Here is a 24,642-nt window from a genome sequence, read left to right on the forward strand (position 1 = left end):
ATTTTTTTCCTTTGTATTTTGTAGAGGGGCGGCTTGTTGGGGTTCTGTTACAATACCTATTATTTTGCACACGATCTTTTCTTGTAAGAATTAAAACAATATGTATTTAGGCCTTTTCTGAATTTATTCCACATAATGTTATCATTGGGTCAATCCAAGTGTTGGAACTGTTGGTTGGGTAAAAATGAATACTCAATCTTGGTTCATTAAGTTCGTACCTCTGTTAGGTGGGCACTCCTGTATTCGGGTTAGATTCATTCACTCCCCCGTAAAAGACCTAGTCGGCCTAGTTAGGACAAAAAAAAAGTTAAACAAATACAACAAATTCTTAAAACCAATATAAATATATATTTAACATAGTTTATGAAGCTAAACAACTAAAACTTAAAAAAAAATCACGAATGAATCTAAACAATGAAAACATAATTACATTTTTAACATTGGATTTCATTTAAACAAATATTTGTTTAGCTGCATCAGCAAGAGATGCACAAAAAGAATAAAATTATTTAAAATAAACATATAAACACATAAAAATAAAAAGATTGAAAACTTAAATATTTCAAAATCTTCAAACAAAGCATGATTAGAACGTTTTAAATAGTATAAAAAATGTAAAATACCAACCTTGGTGCCCCTTCCCCACCCTAAGTACTTGCCTAGGCAGCTAGGTGCTCCTAGGAGAAAGCTAAGGAGTGCCTAGCTGCATAGGCAGGAGCTTATGCGGGGTTTTAACTACGCTAACAACAGCTTGCAACATGAGTAGATGTTCATTCCAATACATTCACATGCATGAATACCATGTCAATGAAGAAAAATAAAGATGCCATATAGAGAGCTTTATAAGTAACACGGACCAAGGGGCAAAACTTCAGTGGCATTAAATGTCACGGTGATATAGAGAAAATGATCGCATAATAAAACATAATTGACTTTACATCAGCAACAAATTCATCCACAACTGCATTATTGATATGATGTGTGCACACCCTAGAGACAGCAAATTAAAATTCCAAGAATTGTGTTGTCTTTTCATCTAAAAATGCTATGTACAAACAACTCAGCTTTGTATGATGGCTGTCAGCTAATTGCAAGATAGTACAAGAGCAAGCTACAACCAACACGATATTGCTTTCCACCTACAGGGCAGATGCAGAGCCACCACACAAGCCATGGATGGAAACACTTGATTATATAAAAGGGCCAGATGATCCCCAAGTTAATCATGACAGAATTAACGCAAAGGAGATGTACCCAATCAATCACTTGCAAACTCTTCATAGCTCAAGCCTTCCGATATAGTGTCCAGCCTCTTTTCTTCTCCTGTACACACACAGAAGAACTTAGGAAACAAGATGCAGTGTACAAAAATGGTTATTGCAAAAGCATGAAAAACTGACCTCGACAATCCCTTGCCAGTGAGTCAATAAGCCCATCTGTGTCAGCTAGATATGGACAGCCTGGGTAATTTTGCAGTATGTCTGTTTATCGAGTATTAGCTATATTGTTAGTCTTCATTTAAAAAGTTCCACCGGTTAGAGATGATCAACAAATCTGAAAGGTGACTTACCAGAGCTCTGAGAAAATCCTGCAGTCAAGTCAGAAAGACTGAAATTCCGAGGAATCTGACTTAGAAAGCCATATGTGTCAGGCTCTAGAAATGATCCGTGTAAGACACTTGAGTTGATATCCACGTTGCTAAAAGCACCAGGAGGGGCATCTCCAATTGCCAAACGGGCTTCAGGAATGTTATCAGCACCAAATGTGAAAGCAGAATTGTTTGAGCACTCAGATTCAGACTTTATTGTAATCCCATTGCTTCCTTGGATGATTCCCATCGGTAACTGCTGAACTGCAAGCATATTTTGGGAGATATCCATTCCGCCAGTTTGAGCACCAAGTGCCCCGCTCGTATGCATATGTTGGCTCATGGAAGCTGTTCCATTGACAAGAGCACCCGAAGGAACTGTTGCATGGTTCATTTGGTCAGATGCAGAAGGCATTCTCGAGTGCTCAGCAGCATAACATGCAGGTGATTGCTGTTGCACTGCAATAATCTAATGTTAGAAGCAGGAATAAACTATAAAAAAATAGAAAGCAGCAATATCACACACCATTCTCTAGCACATACCTTGAGGGTATATTCATACAAAAAGGAAAAAAAAAACAAAATGATCCTGAAACTACTACAACCATCCTCAAAACCATCCACTGCTAAAAGCCATAATTGCATACTCAAATCTTATTTCAAAAGCAAAATCCTCAGCAGACATTGCACACAAAAAGATACCCAAATTACTGGAACCATAAGTTGGCCAAAAAGCTGTGTGTGTGTGTGTGTTGTACATTTGAATATCATGTCCACTGATATCTGGCATCATCATGGCCTGACTGAAACTATTAGTGCATCTGTGTATTGACAGCCGTACACACAGCACATGCACACACGCATACACACATTCACACATCAATGTCACATTGTTAAGAGTACTTAATGGTAAAGCTTTAATAACTGAAACTCTAGCATATCATCCATTTTCCTCAGTAAATGATACAATGAGCTTGATCAAAGATATAATTATCATCAACAGCCATGCAAAACAAGCAAGTCAAACAAATCAGTATAATTAAATATTAGACAGCTGATTAGGATTGAATGAAATGTATAACATATGATGCAAAAAAGAATGAACACTGTAACTGCAAAAGTGACTTACATGGAGTAGAATGAGATCCATTGGAAATAGGTACAGAAGATGCTCTAGATGGGCACATCTTCTGCATGAGATCAACTTGCTCCTGAAGCAGCTTATTGAAAATCATAATCTGGTTTTTCACCATAAGCCGAATATTGTATGCTTTGAAGAATTCTTTATTCTCCTCCTCAAGTTTTTGCCAGACTGAAAAATGAGTAAACAATTAAATGATTCTTAGTGAAAGGGCCTCGAGGACAAATAAAGAAAGAAAGCTTCTAATTGATGGAAAAAGCAATATCCTATTAAATGTTCCATTTTGCTATTTGGATAATATCCCTTTTATGTTCATACTTGTCTTCATCGTGACAGAGCTTCACATGAATAATTCTTAGGCCAAACTATGAAAATCAGTATCTACATACACTGCCAAGTTTTTAGAATAATAACTGATAAGGAGTAAAAGATGAACTCGAACATACATTTAAATTACAAAAAAGAAATGATACTCCCTCAATAAAAATACCAACTCATGATAAACTTTTAGCAGTAACAGGCAGCACTTATCCAACAAAATATGAAAGTTTCAGTAATGGTCTTTACAGCACAGTCATCTTGTCCCCAGGACTCAATGCAGACTGCTGATAGACTTGGAATATTGTTGTCAACTTATACAAGGACAAGAGACAGCTGGATGGTTAGATCACACTACCATGACCTAGGGGGTCTCGGGCTCAAATCCCACAAGGGTCATCCCTTAGATTGCCTATCCAACAACAAAAAAAATCTCTGCACAAAAAAACATGTGGATATATGTTGAAAATCAATTGACCACTTCTTTTAGATTTAAAGTTAAAAACATATAAGGAACTAAAACAAAAGACTAGACCTACCATGTGGCTTCAGCAAAATAAGAAATGATTAGAAGTCAATTTGTTATGGTCAAACATAGATATTCAAGGACATGAATAGCTCCCATCTCTTGGTTAGCTTTAAGCAAAATATCTGGTATTCTCACTATCAAAGTCTTCATGTGGATATAGTCTGACAGACCAAGATAATTACGGACAATAAGTTCTGTGTATCTTCAACATTTTCCTAAAAATCCAACTTAGGACTACAAGCATGTCAGAACTATCCAACTCTAGGACTTATTTCACTAGATCCAAGGAGTCAAGCTCTAGAATAGAGAGCAAAGAGTACAGGAGTTGGACAAGACAGAAACCAACTTGGTCAAAGTCAATTGACTGCATGAACTCTATCCTTAATCTGAGATACCAATTCCATAAATACCAGAATTCACAAAAATAGGTGAATCTACATGAAGCCCTCATTCATCAAGACACTGCCTTCAAGAAAACAACAGAAGCATATGCCAAATAAAGAAAGACCATAACCTTAATGCTCATCTTACCAATAAAAACATGAAATGCATGCCAAAATCTTTACCAAAATCAAGATGCCTTTTAGATAATCCGTCTTTAAAAAAGGAAAGTGTTGGTGACTGGCAATCAAATCAGTACAGGTTGAACTTGTTTTCCAAAAGACAACTTTTATATTTCGCCAAATTCGATTTCACCTTCAACTATGAAAAGTAATGGTTAACTTGATTCGTGAAATATAAAGATATGCAGAAAATGAGCACAGGATTACCTTGTTATGTGGTCAAAATATGGGACACCTTTGTACTTAGCACCATAAATCAGGAGACATGAAATTAAGAGAATGACCATGAAGTAATTATGCAACACCACAATGCAAGTAATTAGACTTTATTACAACTATCAAGTTTGAAACAGTTACCAAGATCCGTGAAATCAGGCTCTATTTTTGCCTGAAGCAAGAGAGTTTCGATGACTTCTTTCCGGTTCATGTAAAGTTGCAGACACCTTTCTATAAGATTTTGCACCTGCATCAAATGAAAAAAAAAAACAAAGTTAAAAATTACATACACTGCAACTCATAGGCAACTAATACACACAGAGAAGAGCCTACAATGACTGCTTCTTTGCAGAAGCTACATTTCTAAAATAAATATACCATTACTTGTCAACATAAGACAGCTTACAATTGCACTAACTATCCATTAAACTAGTAACCAAAGCTGCAGGCACAAAAGAATTAACATACAATAAGAGATTAACTAGAAATTAACTGTAAGAGTACAAATTCAGTGTGCACGGCAGCAATGAAGATGTCATGATTAAATAGAATATCTTCTAGTGCTACAATTTGGTACTTGGGTTTTATGATACAAGTTGGTAGTTATGACTTATGACATCACAAATAGAATTGCTAAAAAATTGAAGAGGCACTTTTATAATAATATTATGGCAAAAAATATACTAATATATAATTCCAAGTCAGGACTCACATGTCACACCTCCACCATTTTCTTCCCCTTCCCCACCGCCACTTATCATCTCAATGCCACCACCCTTCTCCTCTACTGAATAACGATATGTTCAAACACTTTGTCAAACCACATTTAGGTTCGTTGATTGAAGTTCTGATGCCAGGTCGAAGATCTTAAGGATGAACCAACTGCTGCACATTTGATAAGAATTAGTAGTAATAAAGATTAGGATATCACTAGTGAACTGAATAGGTACCATCACTAGGGAGTCTAGCAACTATCTCCAAAGTCCAGTACCAAGGCTGCCAGGTTAATCTAGAAAGGAATGACAGATCCCTTGGAAAATCCCCCCTAGACATAAGGGAGATAAAAACTCTCCTGTAACCATTGGTAGAGACCAACTAAACTGATGGCATTGCTCTTTATCAAGTCGATCCACATACTCTTGAATCCCATCCCCTCCAACAATGATATAGGAGCTCTCACTGGACCAAGTGAAAGCCTCCAGGTCAACCTTCAAAAGGAATGCCGGTATGTTTTTATTCCTTGCAGTATGAATTACTTCATTGGCAATAATCCTGAACTTTTGAAATAATTGACAAACTTTTTCATTTTCTTTCCCCTCTTTTTTGTACTTTTGTTTCATATTTGGCTAATCTGATTAGATTCATTCATAGGATAGCTTTGTTGCTTTCTGCTTCACTATGTTCATTTTGTTACTGGCTTCTTATTGACTTCTGAACTTGATGACTCTTCGGTTATGCTTCTCAAGGTCGTCTTTCCTAATATTATTATTATTAAAGTATTGTTACATATTGAAATGATTATTTTATATTTGTAATTTTCTTTTGTATTCCTTTATTTTTTCATGTTCCAATTACAATTTCACCATATAATACGAACAGTCATATCATTCTTTGTTAAGCTTAGCCATTCCAAACCACATACACTGAAGTGGTGACCATGATAAAATCACATGGTTTAATATCCTAATTGGAAATTACACACATGCATGAACGTGCAGACATACACACACATAATTGGACAACAGATACATGTTCATTTTTTCAAAGAAAACCCATGAGGTAATTATCCTACAGCACTGCTTAAGAATTCAAAATGAAAGAAATTTTGAGGATACCACCAAAATTGCCATTGTTCTGTAAATAGCGTGAATAATATTAGATTCCTCTTCTGAAGCCCAGCAGGCAGAGCTGACATGAAGCTATTCAATTTTGCGGTACTGAATGCTTGCATAACCTTACCATGGCCTATGATGCAGATTTAAATTAACCAACTCCCACACAATTTAGGGAGCTCATCAGAATTGGTCATCATAGCAAATGAAGCTCAGGATTGCATGGCAGCATTTACTAAAATTAGGAAAGTGTAAGCATATCATAAAAAAAACTATATTAAAGGTTATTTCCCATCTTACAGATAACTTTGATCCATTGTTTTTGTAATTACTAATTATGCATAAGGGCAAGAAGAATACAAAAAGTAAATAGGTAGAGTGGTTTTAATACATAATGATCATATCATAAAAGTTATGTTTATCAACAAAGAAATCCTGATGGACAAATTTAACAATTCCATACCAACTGTATGTCTTGACGAGACACGCGTCTGACTTCCCCTCCGGAGACTTTATTGGCATCCATAACTGAACTAGGTTGTGCATAAGATCTTGCAGAAACTGTCTCGCCCTGCCTTGCTACACATTGAGCTGGGACTTCAAATGAATGCCCTTCAAACTGGGGATGACCTTGAGCAGCAAAGTGCTGGTAATACTGGCTTGTGTAGTCTGGTGTCTGATACTGCAAAGAATTGGGAGAAGACACCAGTGCATGACGGGATAACTGTGAAAGGAAGGAAAAAGTATAGCATAGCATCATGCATTTGATGCTTGAAAGCAAAAACTATCAATTGACAAACTATGCAACAGTAATTCAACATTTCATTTAATATCCATATCAAAAAACAAAAAAAAAAGGTGGTCAGAATTGTGTAAATTCACAAATTGACAAAAAAAAAGCATACAGAGTTGACATACTACAGCCAGGGTAACATCAAAAGAGAATTGATTAAAATTAGTAAGTAGAATGTCCAAAAAGGAAAAAAGTTCACATATCCTAAGATCTAAAAGGTAGCTCACACGTCAAGGGAGGAATGAGCTTCTACAGCCTGTTAAAAGAAACTATTTTAAATACTTAAAGTTTTCCCCATGGCAATCTCATATTTAAATACACTACAAACAGAATGGCCTCCCTGGATGTGTTAAAATGTAGAACATGATGTTCATATATATATATATATATTTGTGGTTGTAATAGGTAATACCCTCTAGGGGTATTTTGGTTTTTTGACCCTAGTACTAGGATCTGCCCATTAGGGGCAGAATTGATTTTTTTTACATTTTTATTTTTCTTTATTTTTATTTTTACGTCTTTGTTTATATTGTCAAGGGATTTTTAGTCCATGACAATATAGCCGTTGGGGGGTCCCCAACGGCTTGAACCCCAACCACTAGATTTCAAGCCGTTGGGAGCTCCCCACTGACTAGAAAGGGTGTCTCTCACTCTCTTGAAGTGTATAAATATGAGACCTTTGGTCCCTGTTATGTTATGCATTTTGTGTGCATTCTCCACAACAACAACAACAACAACAACAACAACTACGCCTTCATCCCAAAACAATTGGGGTCGGCGATATGAACCAACAAAGAAAATCATTCTGGGTCTTCCACATGAATCCTTCTCCTCCAATCATTTCTATCCAATGCCATGTCCTCGGTGAGGTTCAAAGCATTCATATCCTTTCCTATCATCTCCATCCAAGTCTTCATAGGCCTACCCCGACCTCTTTTAATTAATATATTTTCCCATTTCTCCATCTTTCTAACTGGAGCATCATTAGGCCTTCGCCGAATATGCCCAAACCACCGTAAACGATTCTCTCTCATCTTATTTTCAATGGGTGCAACACCTATCTTATCTTTTATTGTATTTCCACACATCCATCTAAGCATACGCATCTTAGCTACACTCATTTTTTGAATATGATGTCTCTTGGCAGCCCAACATTCCGTACCATATAGTAAAGTGGGCCTAATAGTCGTCCTATAAAACTTTTCCTTCAACCGCAATGACATTCTACGATCGCACAACACTCCAGTTGCACTTTTCCATTTCATCCACCCAACCTTTATCCTATGATTTACATCTCCATCAATTTCTCCACACTTTTGAATGATAGATCCCAAATATTTGAAACAATCATCCACCGGTATTTCTTGCTCACCAAGCTTCACTACACTCCCATCACTACTTCGTTGCTTACTAAACCGACATTCCATATATTCTGTCTTACTCTTACTCAACTTAAAACAGCTTGCTTCCAATGTCTGTCTCCATAATTCTAACTTAGCATTAACCCCAGTTGTAGACTCATCACTCAAAACAATATCATCAGCAAACAACATACACCACGACACATTTTCTTGAATTGATCTCGTAAGCTCATCCATCACTATAGCAAATAGGAAAGGGCTTAATGCAGATCCTTGATGTAACCCAACCGTTATAGGAAAATCGGTTGTCACCCCTCCACAAGTGCGGACATTGGTTACTACTCCTTCGTACATATCTTTAATTATACTAATATACTTGAGAGAAACACCTTCTTCATCATTATCCACCAGAGAACATCCCGAGGTACTCTATCGTATGCCTTCTCCAAATCAATAAAAACCATATGCAAATCTTTGTTCCTCTCTCTATGTCTCTCAATAAGTTGTCTAAGAAGATGTATGGCTTCCATAGTTGATCTTCCAGGCATAAAACCAAATTGATTCTCCGATATCATGACAACCTTCGTCAACCTATACTCAATCACCCTCTCCCAAAGTTTCATAGTATGACTCATGAGTTTTATACCACGATAGTTTGTGCAATCTTGTATATCACCCTTATTCTTATATAAAGGCACCAAAGTACTCTTCCTCCACTCATTAGGCATCTTATTTGTCCGCCAAATCTTGTTAAAAATATTTGTCAACCATTCTAAACCTTTCTCTCCCAAGCATTTCCAAGCCTCGATAAATTTATTATTTTTTATGTGTTCTCTTGGCCCTTAGTGGTTTTTGTGTTTGAAGACATAGTTGGGTTGTGTGAGTGACTTGTTTGCCTCTTGTACGTAAAGTTGTAAACCCAATTGGGTTATGTTTTGTGAGAACACCTTCATTTCATTACATGGTATCAGAGTTTTGGAAGATGACAAGTTGCTCATGATAACGTGAGTTTGTGGAGCTCATGGTGTTCATAAGAGCATTATTCTTTTTGTCTCCCTTCCTCGCTTTATCTTCTTGTTGACCATTACCATGGAAGATGACCAAGAAGTCGTTGTCACCATTCCCATTAGACTAAATGACTCCAACTATGTGATGTGGGTATCAATTGTCAAACATTAAATTTGGAGCAAGGATCTATGAAGTTTGGTGGATAGGACCGAGAAAGAACTTAAACTCATGCTAACAAAGATCGACAATGAAAAAGAAGTGGCACTCCAAGGAGATGACATGAACAAAGTCGTTGCCGAATATGAGAAAAGATGAAAGGAATAGAAGATGGGGCACTCTAAGATCATAGTGTGACTCATCAATAGTGTGGAGTGTGGACATAAAGAAATGTACAAGCTTAGCTAAATTTGACTACGCTAGTGATGCTTGAAAATATCTCCAAGATGTATTTCTTAAAGGATATAGCTCATGTATGTAACCGCCAAAATAAAGTTAGAACCATAACCCAATGAAACATTATCATAAGAGAATACTACAATGCTATCTCTTCATTGGGAAGAGTTGTCTCTCTTGGAGCCAAAATGGCATCGTCCTTTGAACATTGAGCTCCGTAAAAAACAAATTAACACAAAGCATTTCTATCATTGTAAATAGACTTATACCCGAAGTTAAAGGAACTAAGTTCACTCTCTTACATAGAGGAGGTATTGAAAAGGAGTCGTCATCCATGATTGGGTTTGGATCTCGAATCACAGACCCAACTCTTGCTTATTGTGTAATGGGTATTTTCATACCCTAATATTTGTACCAGCCTATATATAATGATAAGCCAGATACCGCAGACCCTAATTTTGGGTTTTCTGCAGCCACCACATTCTCTCTCTCTATTCTTTATTCGTTCTTGTGATTGAATGACAAAACCCATGATTTCTAACATGGTATCAGAGCAGAAGATCCAATCTTGAAGATCGTGTCCTTATGAGTCTCAAGCCGAGTTTCTCTGTCTCTTTCTTAAGGTATCTCTCAATCCGATTTCATCTATTCTCTATTTTATTCTCTTGTTCTTAAACTCTTGTTCTTAAACCCAATCTTAAATATATTCAAGTTAACGTGTTTCCTTTCTTCTAAAATCCGAGTTTTGGATTTGTTCAAGTCGACTTTTCCTTTCACTATTTCTTTTCTCTTTGCTGATCTAAACGTGAACTCAGATCTGTTTTTAATTGATTGATATTATCTTTTGAATCCTTTTCGAATCAGATTCACCCTTGGAACTTCTGTCTCTTTCCTTGTCATTCCGAAAACAAAAACACGCCATTTTCAATAACATGCCTCTTATTGGTTAACTTCATTCAAAACAAATTTTACTACATCGTCTAATTTTCTGCCTCGGATCTGCAGATCGTTATTTAAAAAAAAAAGGCAAATCGCTACGCGATTTTTGATGTTCTTCAACAAATCACTATGCAATTTACGGTGTTCTCCAGCAAATTTGCGGTGTTATTCAGCAAATCTCTTGTTTCTTGTATTCGTCTTCAATCGACTATGGATTCATTTTCCTCTTTTCAATCCGGTCTTTCTTCCAACTTTCTTAGTCACCTTGTCTCTGAGAAACTGAACAATTCTAATTTCCTAACCTGGAAGAGACAAATCATCACATTCATAAGAAGTCAGGATCTTTCTGGTCATCTGGATGGCTCTGTTCTTGTTCCTCTAGAGTTCATATCACAAGAAGGAAAGAATGGGGAGGGTGACACTTTCATTACCTTTATTAGAAATCCAGAGTACATATCCTGGATAAAGCGAGATCAAGCTTTGGTTGCCTACATCACTTTCACTCTGTCACAGGAGGTGCTTATGGCAATCCCAAATGACTTCTCAGGCATGCAGTTATGGCACCAACTTGTTCAGACGTATTCTCAAGTTTCTCAGGCCAGAGTTCTATTTTTAAAAAAAGAATTTCAAATGCTGAGAAAGGATTCCATGACTATCATGGAGTACTTCAACAAAATGAAGACTATCACAGATTAGTTGGCCATCGTGGGTTGTGCGGTCAGTGACAAAGATATGGTGCATCAAATTTTGAGCGGGATGGGACCTGATTATTATATGATGGTTACTTCCTTATTGTGTTTACCAGACTTATCTGCCTTTGAAGATCTTCGTGCTAAACTCTTACAGTATGAGATGACTTTGAAGGGATTCTCTGAAGATACTCACACTCAGATTGGAGCCCAAGATGTTCTTGCCACAAGAGTTACTTATGGTCGAGGACGTGGTAGGTATGAATCTCAGAAAAGAGGCGGTCAAGAGAGGAATAGACAAGGAGCTCGTGGAATATTGCCTACACTCAATATTCCTCCTAATTTGCAGAGGCAAAGGACAATACCCACTTGCTTTCTATGTAACAAAAATGGGCACATCAAAGCTAACTGTTGGTTTAATCCTCAAAATAGCGGAAAGCAATCAAAGAAAAGAAAATGAATAGATAAATTAAAGAATAGTGGAGAAGTCAAAGAGTTGTTATTATCTGCCTTGACTGACTTGAATCTGAAACAAAATGATCAAGGCACTTGGTATGTTGATTCCGGAGCAACTACTCATGTTACCGGTGATGTTGGTAAGCTCCTAAATATTGTTCCTTATGTTGGTAGAAATAGTATAGTTACTGGAGACGGATCTCATCACCATATTTCTCACATTGAAAACTCTATCATCCCTATGTCAAACTCTTCACTCGCTCTTTCAAATGTCATTCATGCTCCTAATATCACGAAAAATATTGTTTCTGTCTCTAAGCTTATAGATGATATTAATGCTTCAGTTGAGTTTACCCCCTTTTCTGTTCGTGTCAAGGATCTTCACACGAGGGAAACGTTCGCTGAAGAAAAACGTCAAAGGAATATGTACATGTTCCAAGAGAATCCTTCCACTCGTGTTCAGCCTATTGCTCCCACCTTGAAGCTTACATCTTCTTCCGTTCCTCTTGAGAGTGTTTTTAATCTTTCTGAATGTATTGAGCCGAATCTTTGGCATGGTCGTCGGGGTCATTGTACTAGTCGTTTTATTGAACTTGTCTCAAGCAGTCTTATTCCTAAGTCAGGTCTAAGTTTAAGTGTCAATGATAAAAAATGTTCTAGTTGTCTTCAGTGTAAGAGTCATGTTCTCCCTTTTCCTTCTATTAATAAAAGAGTTTCAAGACTGTTTGAAATTATCTGTTCTGATGTTTGGGGTCCGGCTCCAGTTCCTTCCATGTCTGGCATTCGATATTATCTCAGCTTTGTTGATAACTACTCTCGGTATACATGGATCTTCTTTATGAAATGCAAATCTGAAACCTTCAAGTTATTTCAGAATTTTCATTCTTTTGTTCAAAATCAATTCTCTGATAATATCCTTTGTTTTCAGTGTGATGGAGAAGGTGAATTCTCTTCAAATGACTTTATTAATTTTCTCTAGACTAATGAAATAAGTAGACGAGTGTCTTGCCCTCATACACCTTAACAAAATGGGATTGTTGAACAGAAGCATCGCCATATTGTCGAGAGTGCAATGAGCATGATGCATGGTAGTAACCTTCCAATTACTTTCTGGGCAGAGACTTTCCATTCAGCGGTCCATATCATAAACTGATTGCCCATGAATATCTTGGAAACCAAATCACCCTATTTTTCTTTGCAGGGTGTTCATCTGATGATTATAAAGGATACAAATGTTATGATCCCGTGAGTAAGCATATCAAAATATCCAGGAATGTTGTATTTGATGAATTAAAATTTGATCACAATGCTAACACTTCTCCTGAAATTGAAGTTTATCACCCCTGGTTGAATTCTGATCTCTTTTCTAGCATTGATGTTGTTTGTCCTTCAGAATGTAATTCAAGAAATGAGTGAAACCCAAAAGACTCAGGACAATGTGATTTCAGAACCACTCTTGGCTCCTGAAAGGTATAAAGGCATTGTTTACTATCGACGTGAGAAAGAGACCCTCCCCAACTCCGATGAGGAGATGAATTCTTCTTCTGTTGATTCCTCTGCTCCCAAAAGATCTACTCGCTCTCGACATCCTATTGATATGTGGGTTAGTTATGAGAATTTCTCGATGGATTTCCAACTCTTCTTAACCGCTTTAGGTAAGGAAGATCAACCCACAACATTTTATCAAGCAACAAATTCTAAGAGATGGATTGAAGCTATGAATGAAGAAATGGAGGCTCTTCATGAATGTGGCACTTGAGATATTGTTCCCAGAACATGATCGGAATCTGTTTGGGTCAAAGTGGGTGTATAAAATAAAGTATAAGCCTGATGGTACTATCGAGCGATATAAGGCTAGACTGGTTGCCAAGGCTTCACATAGAAGCAAGGACAAGACTACGATGAGACCTTCAGTTCGGTTGTAAAAATGGGAACTATCTGCGCATCATGCTATCATTGGCTATTGAGCATCAGTGGACTATCAATCAACTCGATATGAAAAATGCATTTCTTCATGGAACTTTGAAGGAAGAAGTGTACATAGAGCAACCCACTGGGTACGCAGAAGGGAACTCCAAAAAATATGTGTGCAGGTTAAAGAGAGCTATATATGGTTTGAAGCAGACATCTCAATCTTGGTTTGACAGTTTCTCTCTTGAAGTAGAGAAATATGGCTTTAATCGGTCTATTCTTGATCATTCTCTTTTCATATTCAAATGCAAAGATACAATTACCTTGTTATTGATATATGTAGATAACATTATCATTACAGGTAACTCTAATGAACATATTGAGTGAGTCAAAGAACTCCTGAACCACATGTTCAAAATGAAGGATCTTGGTAAATTGCGATATTTTCTTGAAGTAGAAGTCGACAGGACTACTGAAGGCATGACAATCACCCAACATTAGTATACCATTGATGTTCTCAGCAAGGCAGGTATGAAAGATTGCAAGCCTCTAAGCACACCCAGTGTACTTCATCAGAAACTTAGCTCCCAAGTTGGAGATTTGTATGAGGACCCTACAGGGTATCGTAGGATAGTAGGGATGCTTCAATATCTCACCTTCACTCGCCCTGATATTGTCTATTCAGTCAATCAGGTATCTCAGTTCATGCATGAACCACATATTGGGCATATGAAAACTGTTAAACGCATTCTTCGATATTTGAAGGGAACTATTGGGGATGGTCTTCTGTACAAAAAGAGTATGCATGGGCATCACATGCATGAACTTCTTGTTTACACAGATGCAGACTGGGCAGAAGATCCAGATGAGCGTAGGTCAGTCTCAAGATACTGTGTTTTCATTGGCCTAAATCTTATCTCATGGAGCAGTAGAAAACAGAGGGCCATTGCCAGGTCCAGCACAGAAGCTGAATATAGATCAATGGCAACTGCTACAGCCGAAGTAACATGGATTAGACATCTGTTGACAGAAGGAGAATCCATATCTAGATGTATTCTCTTGTGTGACAATCAAAGTGCCATCAATATGTTGTTTAATCCTATCTACCACAGTCGCGCCAAGCATATTGAAATTGATCAACATTTTGTAAGACAAAAGGTTGAAGAGAAGGAAATTGAACCTGAATTCGTTCGGACTGCTGATCAAGTTGCTGACTTGTTTACAAAAAGGCCTATCAAGGACCGATTTTGAATGTTAAAAGGCAAGTTGTTCATGGTTCAAAACCATATACAATTTGAGGGAGGATGAAAATGAGTCGTCAACCATGACTGGGTTTGGATCTCGGATCACAAACCCAACTCTTGCTTGTTGTGTAATGGGTATTTTCGTACCCTAATATTTGTACCAGCCTATATATATAATGATAAGCTAGATACCGCAGACCCTAATTTTGGGTTTTTTGCAGCCGCTAGATACCGCAGACCCTAATTTTGGGTTTTTTGCAGCCACCACGTTCTCTCTTTCTCTATTCTTTATTCGTTCTTGTGATTGAATGACAGAACCCATGATTTCTAACAGGTATGTTTTTCATAATAGAAACACTTGAAGAATTAACTATGAAAGAAAATAGGTTGAGAAAAACACCTCTTCCAAGGATGAAGACTCTGTTATTGCCATGTCAAAGACCTGAAAATCATGCCAAAACCTATAGGCCTCCCCACTTTGAAAGATGCTTAAATGACTATGAATCCAAAAAGAAGATTATTTTTGTAATGAGCCAGGTCACATCAAACCTTTTTGCTCGAAGAGGAGAAAATAAGATAAAAGAGAAGAAAAAAAAAGTGGCCTCTATAGGGCCATCATTCAAAAAAAGTAGCATAGATAAAAGATCCATAAATATCAGTTTAATATCACTAGCTCAACTTATGAAAGCATTACAACCACTACTCAAGAACCAAGGTTTTTTCCTCTCCGATGTGGTCATGTATACATGAGTTGATCCCGATAAGATTTCTTGGATTCTTAATTCTGATGCATCTTTCTACATGGCTCATAATGAGTTCATATTATCTGAATGTCATGCTGACCCAAATGATTCTTATGTTTCAACCGCTGATAGACTTCCTTGAAAATCAAAAGTTTTGAGACTTTAAAAAATTGTTCTAAAAATAGTCAAAAATTTTATGTACCAAACATTAGAGTAGTACCAAATTTAAATTTAAATATCCTATCAGTTTCTCACATTACTAAACATGGATGTAGGATCTCCTTTTCATCTAGTGCTTGCTTGGTGCAGGATCTCCGGTCCGAGAGGCAGATTAGGCGAGGCCATAAAAGTGAAGATCACTACTTCATGGACAATGTAGAGTTATCAAAACAAGCTTTTTATAATTTTGTAGAAAAGAAAGACATAAAAAAATTGGCATAAGAGATTAGGACATCCTAGTATGTCAAAATTGCACTTGTTCTCATTTTTTGAAAAATGTAATGAAAACGATTTGATTTGTAAAGATTGCATTCTTGGAAAAATGAAATCCTTACTTTTTGGATCTAGTCATTTTGTCTCTAAAGAACCATTTCAATTAATACATTCAGACGTATGGAGACAGGCACCAATTGTGTTTAAGGAAGGAATATCATACTATGCTATATTTGTTGATGATTATAGTAGATATACATAGATATATTTTCTTAGACTCAAACCCTAAGTATTTAATTGTTTTAAAAAATTTCACAACTATGTTAAAAAACAATTTAAAGCAAATACTATAATTTAGATCCGGTTCCGGAAGAGAATTCTTGTCAAATGTTTTAAAAAATTACCTTGATCATTATGAAATTTTTTATTAAAGATCTTGCCCACATACTCTACAACAAAATGACCTAGCCGAAAGATAACATCGGCATATTATTGAAAGTTAAAACTATTAAAATGTAGTCTCTCTTATATATATATATAGAGAGAGAAAGATACATATATAGATCTATATATGTATATGTATCTATCTAAGTATATATATATATATATATCTCAAACTCGATAAGGGTATTTATGTAAATTCATATATTTTACGCATATTCTCACTTGAGAATATGATTGTACATTTTTTACATTTTCTTTTGTTGTATTTTTCTTTTTGTCTTTTTTTCTTTTTGGTTGATGTGACATGTGGGGGCTCTCAATGCACATGTTGGAGCCCCCCTCCAACGGTTAGAATTCTAGCCGTTGGAGGGGCTCCAACATGTGTATTGGAGCCCCCCATGTCTCCATGGCCTTATAAATAGGGGTGACCCCCTTTAGGTTTCTCTATGCCTTTGTAAAGCCCTTTTTGGGACCCAATATATTCAAGTTGATATTTTTTACTTTTGTGCATTTGTATCCGTGCCTTTGTGCACTTGTGAGAAGTTCTCCTTTTGTGCCTTTATGGACACCTTGTATTTATAGCATTCTATTTTTACACAAAATCTTTTTTTATAGAGATTTTCACATGGTATCAGAGCCAGGTTACTTGGAGAAAGAAATTGGTGCGGTTCTTTACAAATATTGAGTTCCTCGAAAAGCATGCCTTCAACATTTTGGAAATTGACGTGAAGACTCTTCTTCATCCAATATTTTAAAAGATTACTACAACAAGTAAGATTTAAAATCTTACTGTGGTACATACTCTTTTCTCTCATCTTATCTCTCTAATGGGTGAAAAAGACTCATTTTTCTCTTGGTTTCAAGCTAAATGGCTCCAACTATCACGTGTGGACCAGAAATATGAAAGCTCACATTAAAGGAAAAGGGCTTTGGGGTTACGTTCAAGGCTCGATTCCGGAACCGGAGCCTAAAATCACTTTGGTTGAAAGAGGGGAAATAAAAATTCTTGAGGGAGATGAATGGACCAAGGCTCTTGAAGAATATAGCAAAAAACACGAGGAATGAGAAATGAAGAACTTCAAAATCTTGTCATGGATCTTCTCTTTCGTTGATACAAGAATCAATGACAATATTATAAAGTTCAAAAAGGCATCTCAAGTTTGGGAGTATCTTGAAAAGATGTACACCTCTAAGGACTTGTCTCATAAGTATTATCTCCAAAAGAGGGCGTTAACTCTTCTCTAAGGGAAAATGACTATAAGGGAGTATTTTGCCGAACTCTCCTCCGTTTGGGATGAGCTTGCTATGCTCAAACCAAAGTGGAGTGGGGAGGCCATAGAGCTTTGTCATAAACAATTAGAAAATGATCGATTTTTTAATTTTTTGAATGGGCCAAGACCCGAGTTTGAGCAAATTAAATATTCTCTTCTATCCTCCTTCACCTCTCCCTCTCTAGAAGACGTCATTACAAAATTAAGTGGAGAGGAAACTCGTATGGTCATTAGCAAGTAAAGTCCAAGTGTTCTTGCAATGCCCACAAATCAAGAAGAATGTGATGGGGTGAATGTCGTTTCTAGGCTCGAGAACAACTTGAGGACATATAAACCCCCACATTTTAAAAATCAAAATCAAGGATACAATGGAGGACACGATAGAAGAAGGGACTATAGCAAAATTGTGTCACTTTTGCAAAGAACTGGGTCACATCAAACCGATTTGTCCCAAATGGAAGAAATTATTGGCTATGACAACCACATCCCAACCTCAAAAAGAAGGTACATCTACTTCCACAAATGGAGCTCTCTCTCTAAATCAAATTATGAAAGCTCTTCAACCTCTTCTTAAGGGAGCCATTTTCGGTGTCGTCGTATCTACTCCTTCCCCTCCAGGTAAAACTTCTTGGCTTTTAGACTCAGGTGCTTCATTTCATACGTCTCCAAACATTTCCTCTCTTTCTGAATATTCTAAAAGTTCGTCACCATCTTTTGTTTCAACCACGGATGGCACTTCTCTTGAAATTAAGGAGATTGGAAACTTTGAAACTCAAAATTTCTTTATTCCCAAAATTAGATTTATACCGAAATTGAATTTGAACTTACTTTTTGTCTCTCAACTCTCGGACCCTGGATGTGACATTCAATTTTCATCTAATAAATGTTTAATACAGGATCACCAGTCCGGGAAGTTGATTGGGGAATGCTAGAAGGGAGACTTGTACTATGTGGATTCTCTTCAAATCCCTAAAACCCCTTTTTGTAATGTGGCCCAACATAAATACATAAATGTTTGACACAAAAGACTTGGTCATCCCAACATCACCAAGTTATCCTATTTGCATTTTATTAAAAATCTTTGTAAAAGTACTTTCTCTTGTAATGATTGTATTCTTGGAAAAATGAGAAGTATGCCTTTTAAACAAAGATCTATGTTTACCACAAAACCTTTTGAAATTGTTCATTCGGATGTTTGGGGACAGGCACCCGTCATATCCAAGGGAGGCTTTGCCTATTATGTGATTTTTGTGGATGATTTTTCTCGATATTGTTGGATATATTTCATTAAACATAAGCATGAAGTGTTTTCATGTTTTAAATCATATCATATGATAATTAAGAATCAATTTAATAGTAATTTAAAGATATTTAAGACCGATTCCGGAGGCGAATATCTTTCCAATGAATTTAAGAAATATCTTGAAGACTATGGTATTGTCCATCAAAGATCGTGTCCTAAGACCCACAACAAAATGGGTTAGCCGAAATGAAGCATAGGCATATCATTGAAACCACTAGAACCCTTCTTATTTCTCAAAGTATTCCAAAAAAATTTTGGGTCGACGCAGCTCTTGCTTTAGTTTATCTTATTAATCGTCTTCCATCCAAAAATTTAGATAAAATCTCTCTTTTCGAAACTCTATATGAAAAAGAGCTCGATTATAATAGATTAAGAGTTTTTGGTTGTAAGTGATTTCTTCTTACAGATAAAAATGATAAACTCTCACCTAAAGCTATTCCTTGTACTTTTCTTGGCTACTCAAAAACCCAAAAAGGGTTTCGATGTTATGATACTAAAAATGATAAGTTATATGTCTCAAGGAATGTAACATTTTTGGAAAATGATAGTGGTTTTCAAAAGGATGAATCTTATTTAGAAAATGTCGACTATTCCTTTCTTTTTGATCTTTTATCTAAAGATGATATCTCTAGTGATGATGAATCAACATATAACAGTGACAATGAAGTGGTTGAAATCAACAATAACTCTAACCTTACTACCTCTCAAGAAGAAAATATAACTGGAGACCCTATCACCTATACTCATAGAGATAAACACACCTTTAGAAGTGCTATTGAGCAATATAGTAAACCTAACGAATCTATCTTCCCACATAATTCAAACCCTAGAAGAACCGAGAGAATTAGAAGAACTCCCTCTAGATTCGTATCTTTTGATTCTTTCTCTCCTAAATATCGGGCTTGCTTAAGTGCCATTCACTCATATTTTGAACCAAAATTTTTTGAAGATGCCAAATGATGTATTGAATGGAGAGAAGCCATGGAGAGTGAACTCAAAGCGCTTAGGAAAACCAACACTTGAGAATTTCAAACGTTTCCCAGTGAAAAGAAAACTATAGGATGTCGATGGGTGTTCAAAGTCAAAACCAAGAGTGATGGATCTCTTGAGAGGTATAAAGCTCGTCTAGTTGCTAAAGGGTATAGTCAAGAATACAGGATTGACTATGAAGAGACATTTGCTCCAGTAGCTCGTATGGTTACTGTCAGATGTCTCATCACCATTGCTTCAATTAGAAAATGAAATATTTATCAAATGGATGTCAAAAATGCCTTTCTAAATGGTGATCTTAACGAAGAAGTCTACATGGATGTTCCACATGGTATGAAAATTCCTAAAAATAAAGTTATTCGTCTTCGTAAAGCTCTTTATGGCTTGAAATAAGCTCACAAGGCTTGGCACGATAGGTTTAATAATGTAATGACTGAAAATGGTTTCACTTCATGCTATACTGACACTGCATTATTTGTTAAGAAATCTGATGCAGGGATTGTTATATTACTGTTATATGTTGATGATATGTTAATAACAGGTGATGATGTAAAAAGAATCAAGAACATTAAATTTATCTTAACTTCAAGATTTGAAATATCAGACTTAGGATTTCTGACATATTTTTTGAGAATTGAGGTTGTTTATTCTCACAGAGGCTATTTTTTGTCTCAAACTAAACTTGCTTGTGAGATTCTTGACAGATCAGGAATCACAGATGATAAGGTTTGTGAAACTCCTAAAATAGTAGGTTCAAAGATAAAGATTGATGATGGGATTCTCCTAAAAGATCCCACACCTTACCGGCAACTGGTTGAATCTTTAACGTATCTCAGCATTACGAGGCCTTATAATTCTCATACAGTACATGTTGCTAGTCAGTTTCAACATGCACCTACTACAATTCATATGAACGTCATTCTCCGCATCGTTAGATACATAAAGGGTACAATAAACAAGGGGGTATATTTATCTTCTTCTGAATTGAATTTAATTGCTTATACTGACTCTGATTAGGGAGGTGACCTAAGTAACCGTCACTCCACCACTGGTTTTTGTATTTTTTAGGGGAATCATTAATTTCATGGAGATACAAGAAGCAACATAAAGTATCGCTTTCATCCACCGAAGCCGAGTATAGAGCCATGGCATCTACCACCATGGAGATTGTTTGGATTCACAATTTGTTGGAAGATATGAATATTCAAGTTCTAGGGCCCACAAAATTATGTTGTGATAATAAAAGTACAATCTATATTGCCAAAAATCACACATTTCATAAGCGCACGAAGCATATCGAGATGGACTGCCACTATATTCGTGAAGAATATTTAAGAAGAATCATTGACCTTCCTTATGTTACATCAGAATATCAAATGACAGACTTCTTCACAAAGGCGTTGTGCTCTCCAAGATTTAACTTCCTTCTTGGCAAACTTTCGGTTGTCACACCCTAAGTTTGAGGGAGAGTGTTAAAATGTAGTCTCTTATATATATATATATATATATATATATATATATATAAAGATACATATACATATATAGATCTATATATGTATATGTATCTATCTAAGTATATATATATATATAAATATATATCTCAAACCCGATAAGGGTATTTATGTAAATTCACATATTTTACGCATATTCTCACTTGAGAATATGATTGTATATTTTTTACATTTTCTTTTGTTGTATTTTTCTTTTTGTCTTTTTTCTTTTTGGTTGATTTGACATGTGGGGGCTCTCAATGCACATGTTGGAGCCCCCCCTCTAACGGTTAGAATTCTAACCGTTGGAGGGGCTCCAACATGTGTGTTGGAGCCCCCCATGTCTCCATGGCCTTATAAATAGGGGTGACCCCCTTTAGGTTTCTCTATGCTTTTATAAAGCCCCTTTTGGGACCCAATATATTCAAGTTGATATTTTTTACTTTTGTGCATTTGTATCCATGCCGTTGTGCACTTGTGAGAAGTTTTCCTTTTGTGCCTTTGTGCACACCTCGTGTTTCTAGCATTGTGTTTTTACACAAAATTTCTTTTTATAGGGATTTTCACAAAAACCACTAGGGCTCTTCTTATATCAAAAAATGTTCCTAAATTTTTTTAGACGAAGCCGCTATTACGATAGTTTATTTGATTAATAGAGTGCTCTTAAATTCTCTTGGAAACATTTCTCTTATATAAAAATTATTTAAAACTCCACCCGACTATAAAAGATTAAGAGTTTTTTGTTGTAAAAACTTTGTCCTTACTAACAAAAATTAATAAACTTTTCGCAAAAATCATTCCTTGTATATTTTTGGAATATGAAACAAAATCAAAAGGGGTATAGGTGTTATGAGATTTAAAAGGACAAGCTTCATGTTTCGAGAAATATCACCTTTTTTGAAAAGGAAAATGGATTTGATAAAATTGAGTCTAAGAAATATTATGAATATTCCTTTGTTTTTTATCTTGCTAATGAGCATGTTAAAGTTGATGATAATGATAGTATCAATGAGAATAATGATAGTGGCATTCATGATGTACATGAGAGTGACAATGAGGACACCCATGATGCACATAAGAATGATAGTAAAAATCATAATGATATAGTTGAATCACACAACGAAGTTCAAGCCTACGCTCGTCATACCGAAGATCATCCTCCATGTGCATTAGAAAAATATTCACAACATCAAGACATAAATTCATCTAGTATTATAAGATGCATGAAGATTTCCAAAGCACCTAGTAGATTTATGTCTTATGAATCTTTTGAACCTAAGTATAGAGCATGTTTTACCGCCATACACTCGTATATAAAACCATCTTCTTATAATGAGGCTATGAATCATCAATAATGGATTGAAGCTATGAATAATAAATTAGAAGCTTTAGAAAAAGCAAAAACTTGAGAAATTCAATCATTGCCTATAAGAAAGAAAACTATAGGCTGTAGATGGGTTTATAAAATTAAAACTAAAAATTATGAGACATTAGAAAGATATAAAGTTAGGCTAGTATCTAAGGGATAGACTCAAGAATACATAATAGACTATGAGGAAACATTTGCCCCGATTGCTATAATGACTATTGTTAGAACTCTTACTGCTATAGCATCCATTAGGAAATAACCTATTTTTCGAATGAATGTTAAAAATGATTTTATTGATGATAATGTTAATGAGAAAGTTTATATGAAACCTCCCCAAGGATTAAGGTTAGCACATGGAAAAGTCCTTCACTTGTGGAAGACTTTGTATGGCCTAAAGCAAACCCCTAAGGCTTAGTACGATCGGTTCAACAATGATGATTCAACTAGGTTTTAAATCTTGTCATACTGACACTGCATTATTTGTTAAGTCTTTTGATACAACAACAACAACAACAACTACACCTTCATCCCAAAATAATTGGGGACAGCGATATGAACCAACAAAGAAAATCATTCTGGGTCTTCCACATGAATCCTTCTCCTTCAATCATTTCTATCCAATGCCATGTCCTCGGTGAGGTTCAAAGCATTTATATCCTTTCCTATCATCTCCATCCAAGTCTTCCTAGGCCTACCCCAGCCACTTTTAACTAATATATTTTCCCATTTCTCCATCCTTCTAACTGGAGCATCATTAGGCCTTCGCCGAATATGTTCAAACCACCGTAAACGATTCTCTCTCATCTTATTTTCAATGGGTGCAACACCTACCTTCTTACGTATCTCCTCTTTCAGAATCTTATCTTTTATTGTATTTCCACACATCCATCTAAGCATACGCATCTCAGCTACACTCATTTTTTGAATATGATGTCTCTTGGCAGCCCAACATTCCGTACCATATAGTAAAGCGGGCCTAATAGTCGTCCTATAAAACTTTCCTTTCAACCACAATGGCATTCTACGATCGCACAACACTCCAGTTGCACTTTTCCATTTCATCCACCCAACCTTTATCCTATGATTTACATCTCCATCAAGTTCTCCATACTTTTGAATGATAGATCCCAAATATTTGAAACAATCATCCACCGGTATTTCTTGCTCACCAAGCTTCACTACACTCCCATCACTACTTCGTTGCTTACTAAACCGACATTCCATATATTCTGTCTTACTCTTACTCAACTTAAAACCTCTTGCTTCCAATGTCTGTCTCCATAATTCTAACTTAGCATTAACTCTAGCTCTAGACTCATCAATCAAAACAATATCATCAGCAAACAACATACACCATGGCACATTTTCTTGAATTGATCTCGTAAGCTCATCCATCACTATAGCAAATAGGAAATGGCTTAATGCAGATCCTTGATGTAACCCAACCGTTATAGGAAAATTGGTTGTCACCCCTCCACAAGTGCGGACATTGGTTACTACTCTTTCGTACATATCTTTAATTATACTAATGTACTTGAGAGAAACACCTTTCTTCATCATTGTCCACCAGAGAACGTCCCTAGGTACTCTATCGTATGCCTTCTCCAAATCAATAAAAA

General features: G+C 36.1%; 1 protein-coding gene across 2 annotated transcripts in view; it reads right to left on the minus strand.

Annotated features, from left to right (window-relative positions):
• Positions 1–933: 933 nt before the first annotated feature.
• Positions 934–24,642, minus strand: part of LOC149819926 (histidine-tRNA ligase) — a 33,663-nt gene continuing 9,954 nt past the window's right edge. The window contains exons 2-7 of one of the 2 annotated variants that reach the window (XM_089982609.1): positions 6,651–6,911; positions 4,497–4,602; positions 2,718–2,900; positions 1,571–2,047; positions 1,401–1,481; positions 934–1,323 (exon numbers count right to left, since the gene is read on the minus strand). In XM_089982609.1, the coding sequence (XP_089838735.1) occupies positions 1,259–1,323; positions 1,401–1,481; positions 1,571–2,047; positions 2,718–2,900; positions 4,497–4,602; positions 6,651–6,911 (1,173 nt within the window). In that variant the 3' untranslated portion in view covers positions 934–1,258. The remainder of the gene's footprint in view (positions 1,324–1,400; positions 1,482–1,570; positions 2,048–2,717; positions 2,901–4,496; positions 4,603–6,650; positions 6,912–24,642) is intronic. The other variant, XM_089982610.1, reaches the window with a different exon arrangement.

This window comes from Nuphar pumila, chromosome 12, assembly GCF_984573655.1.
Source record: "Nuphar pumila chromosome 12, dmNupPumi1.hap1.1, whole genome shotgun sequence".
Lineage (NCBI taxonomy): Eukaryota > Viridiplantae > Streptophyta > Magnoliopsida > Nymphaeales > Nymphaeaceae > Nuphar > Nuphar pumila.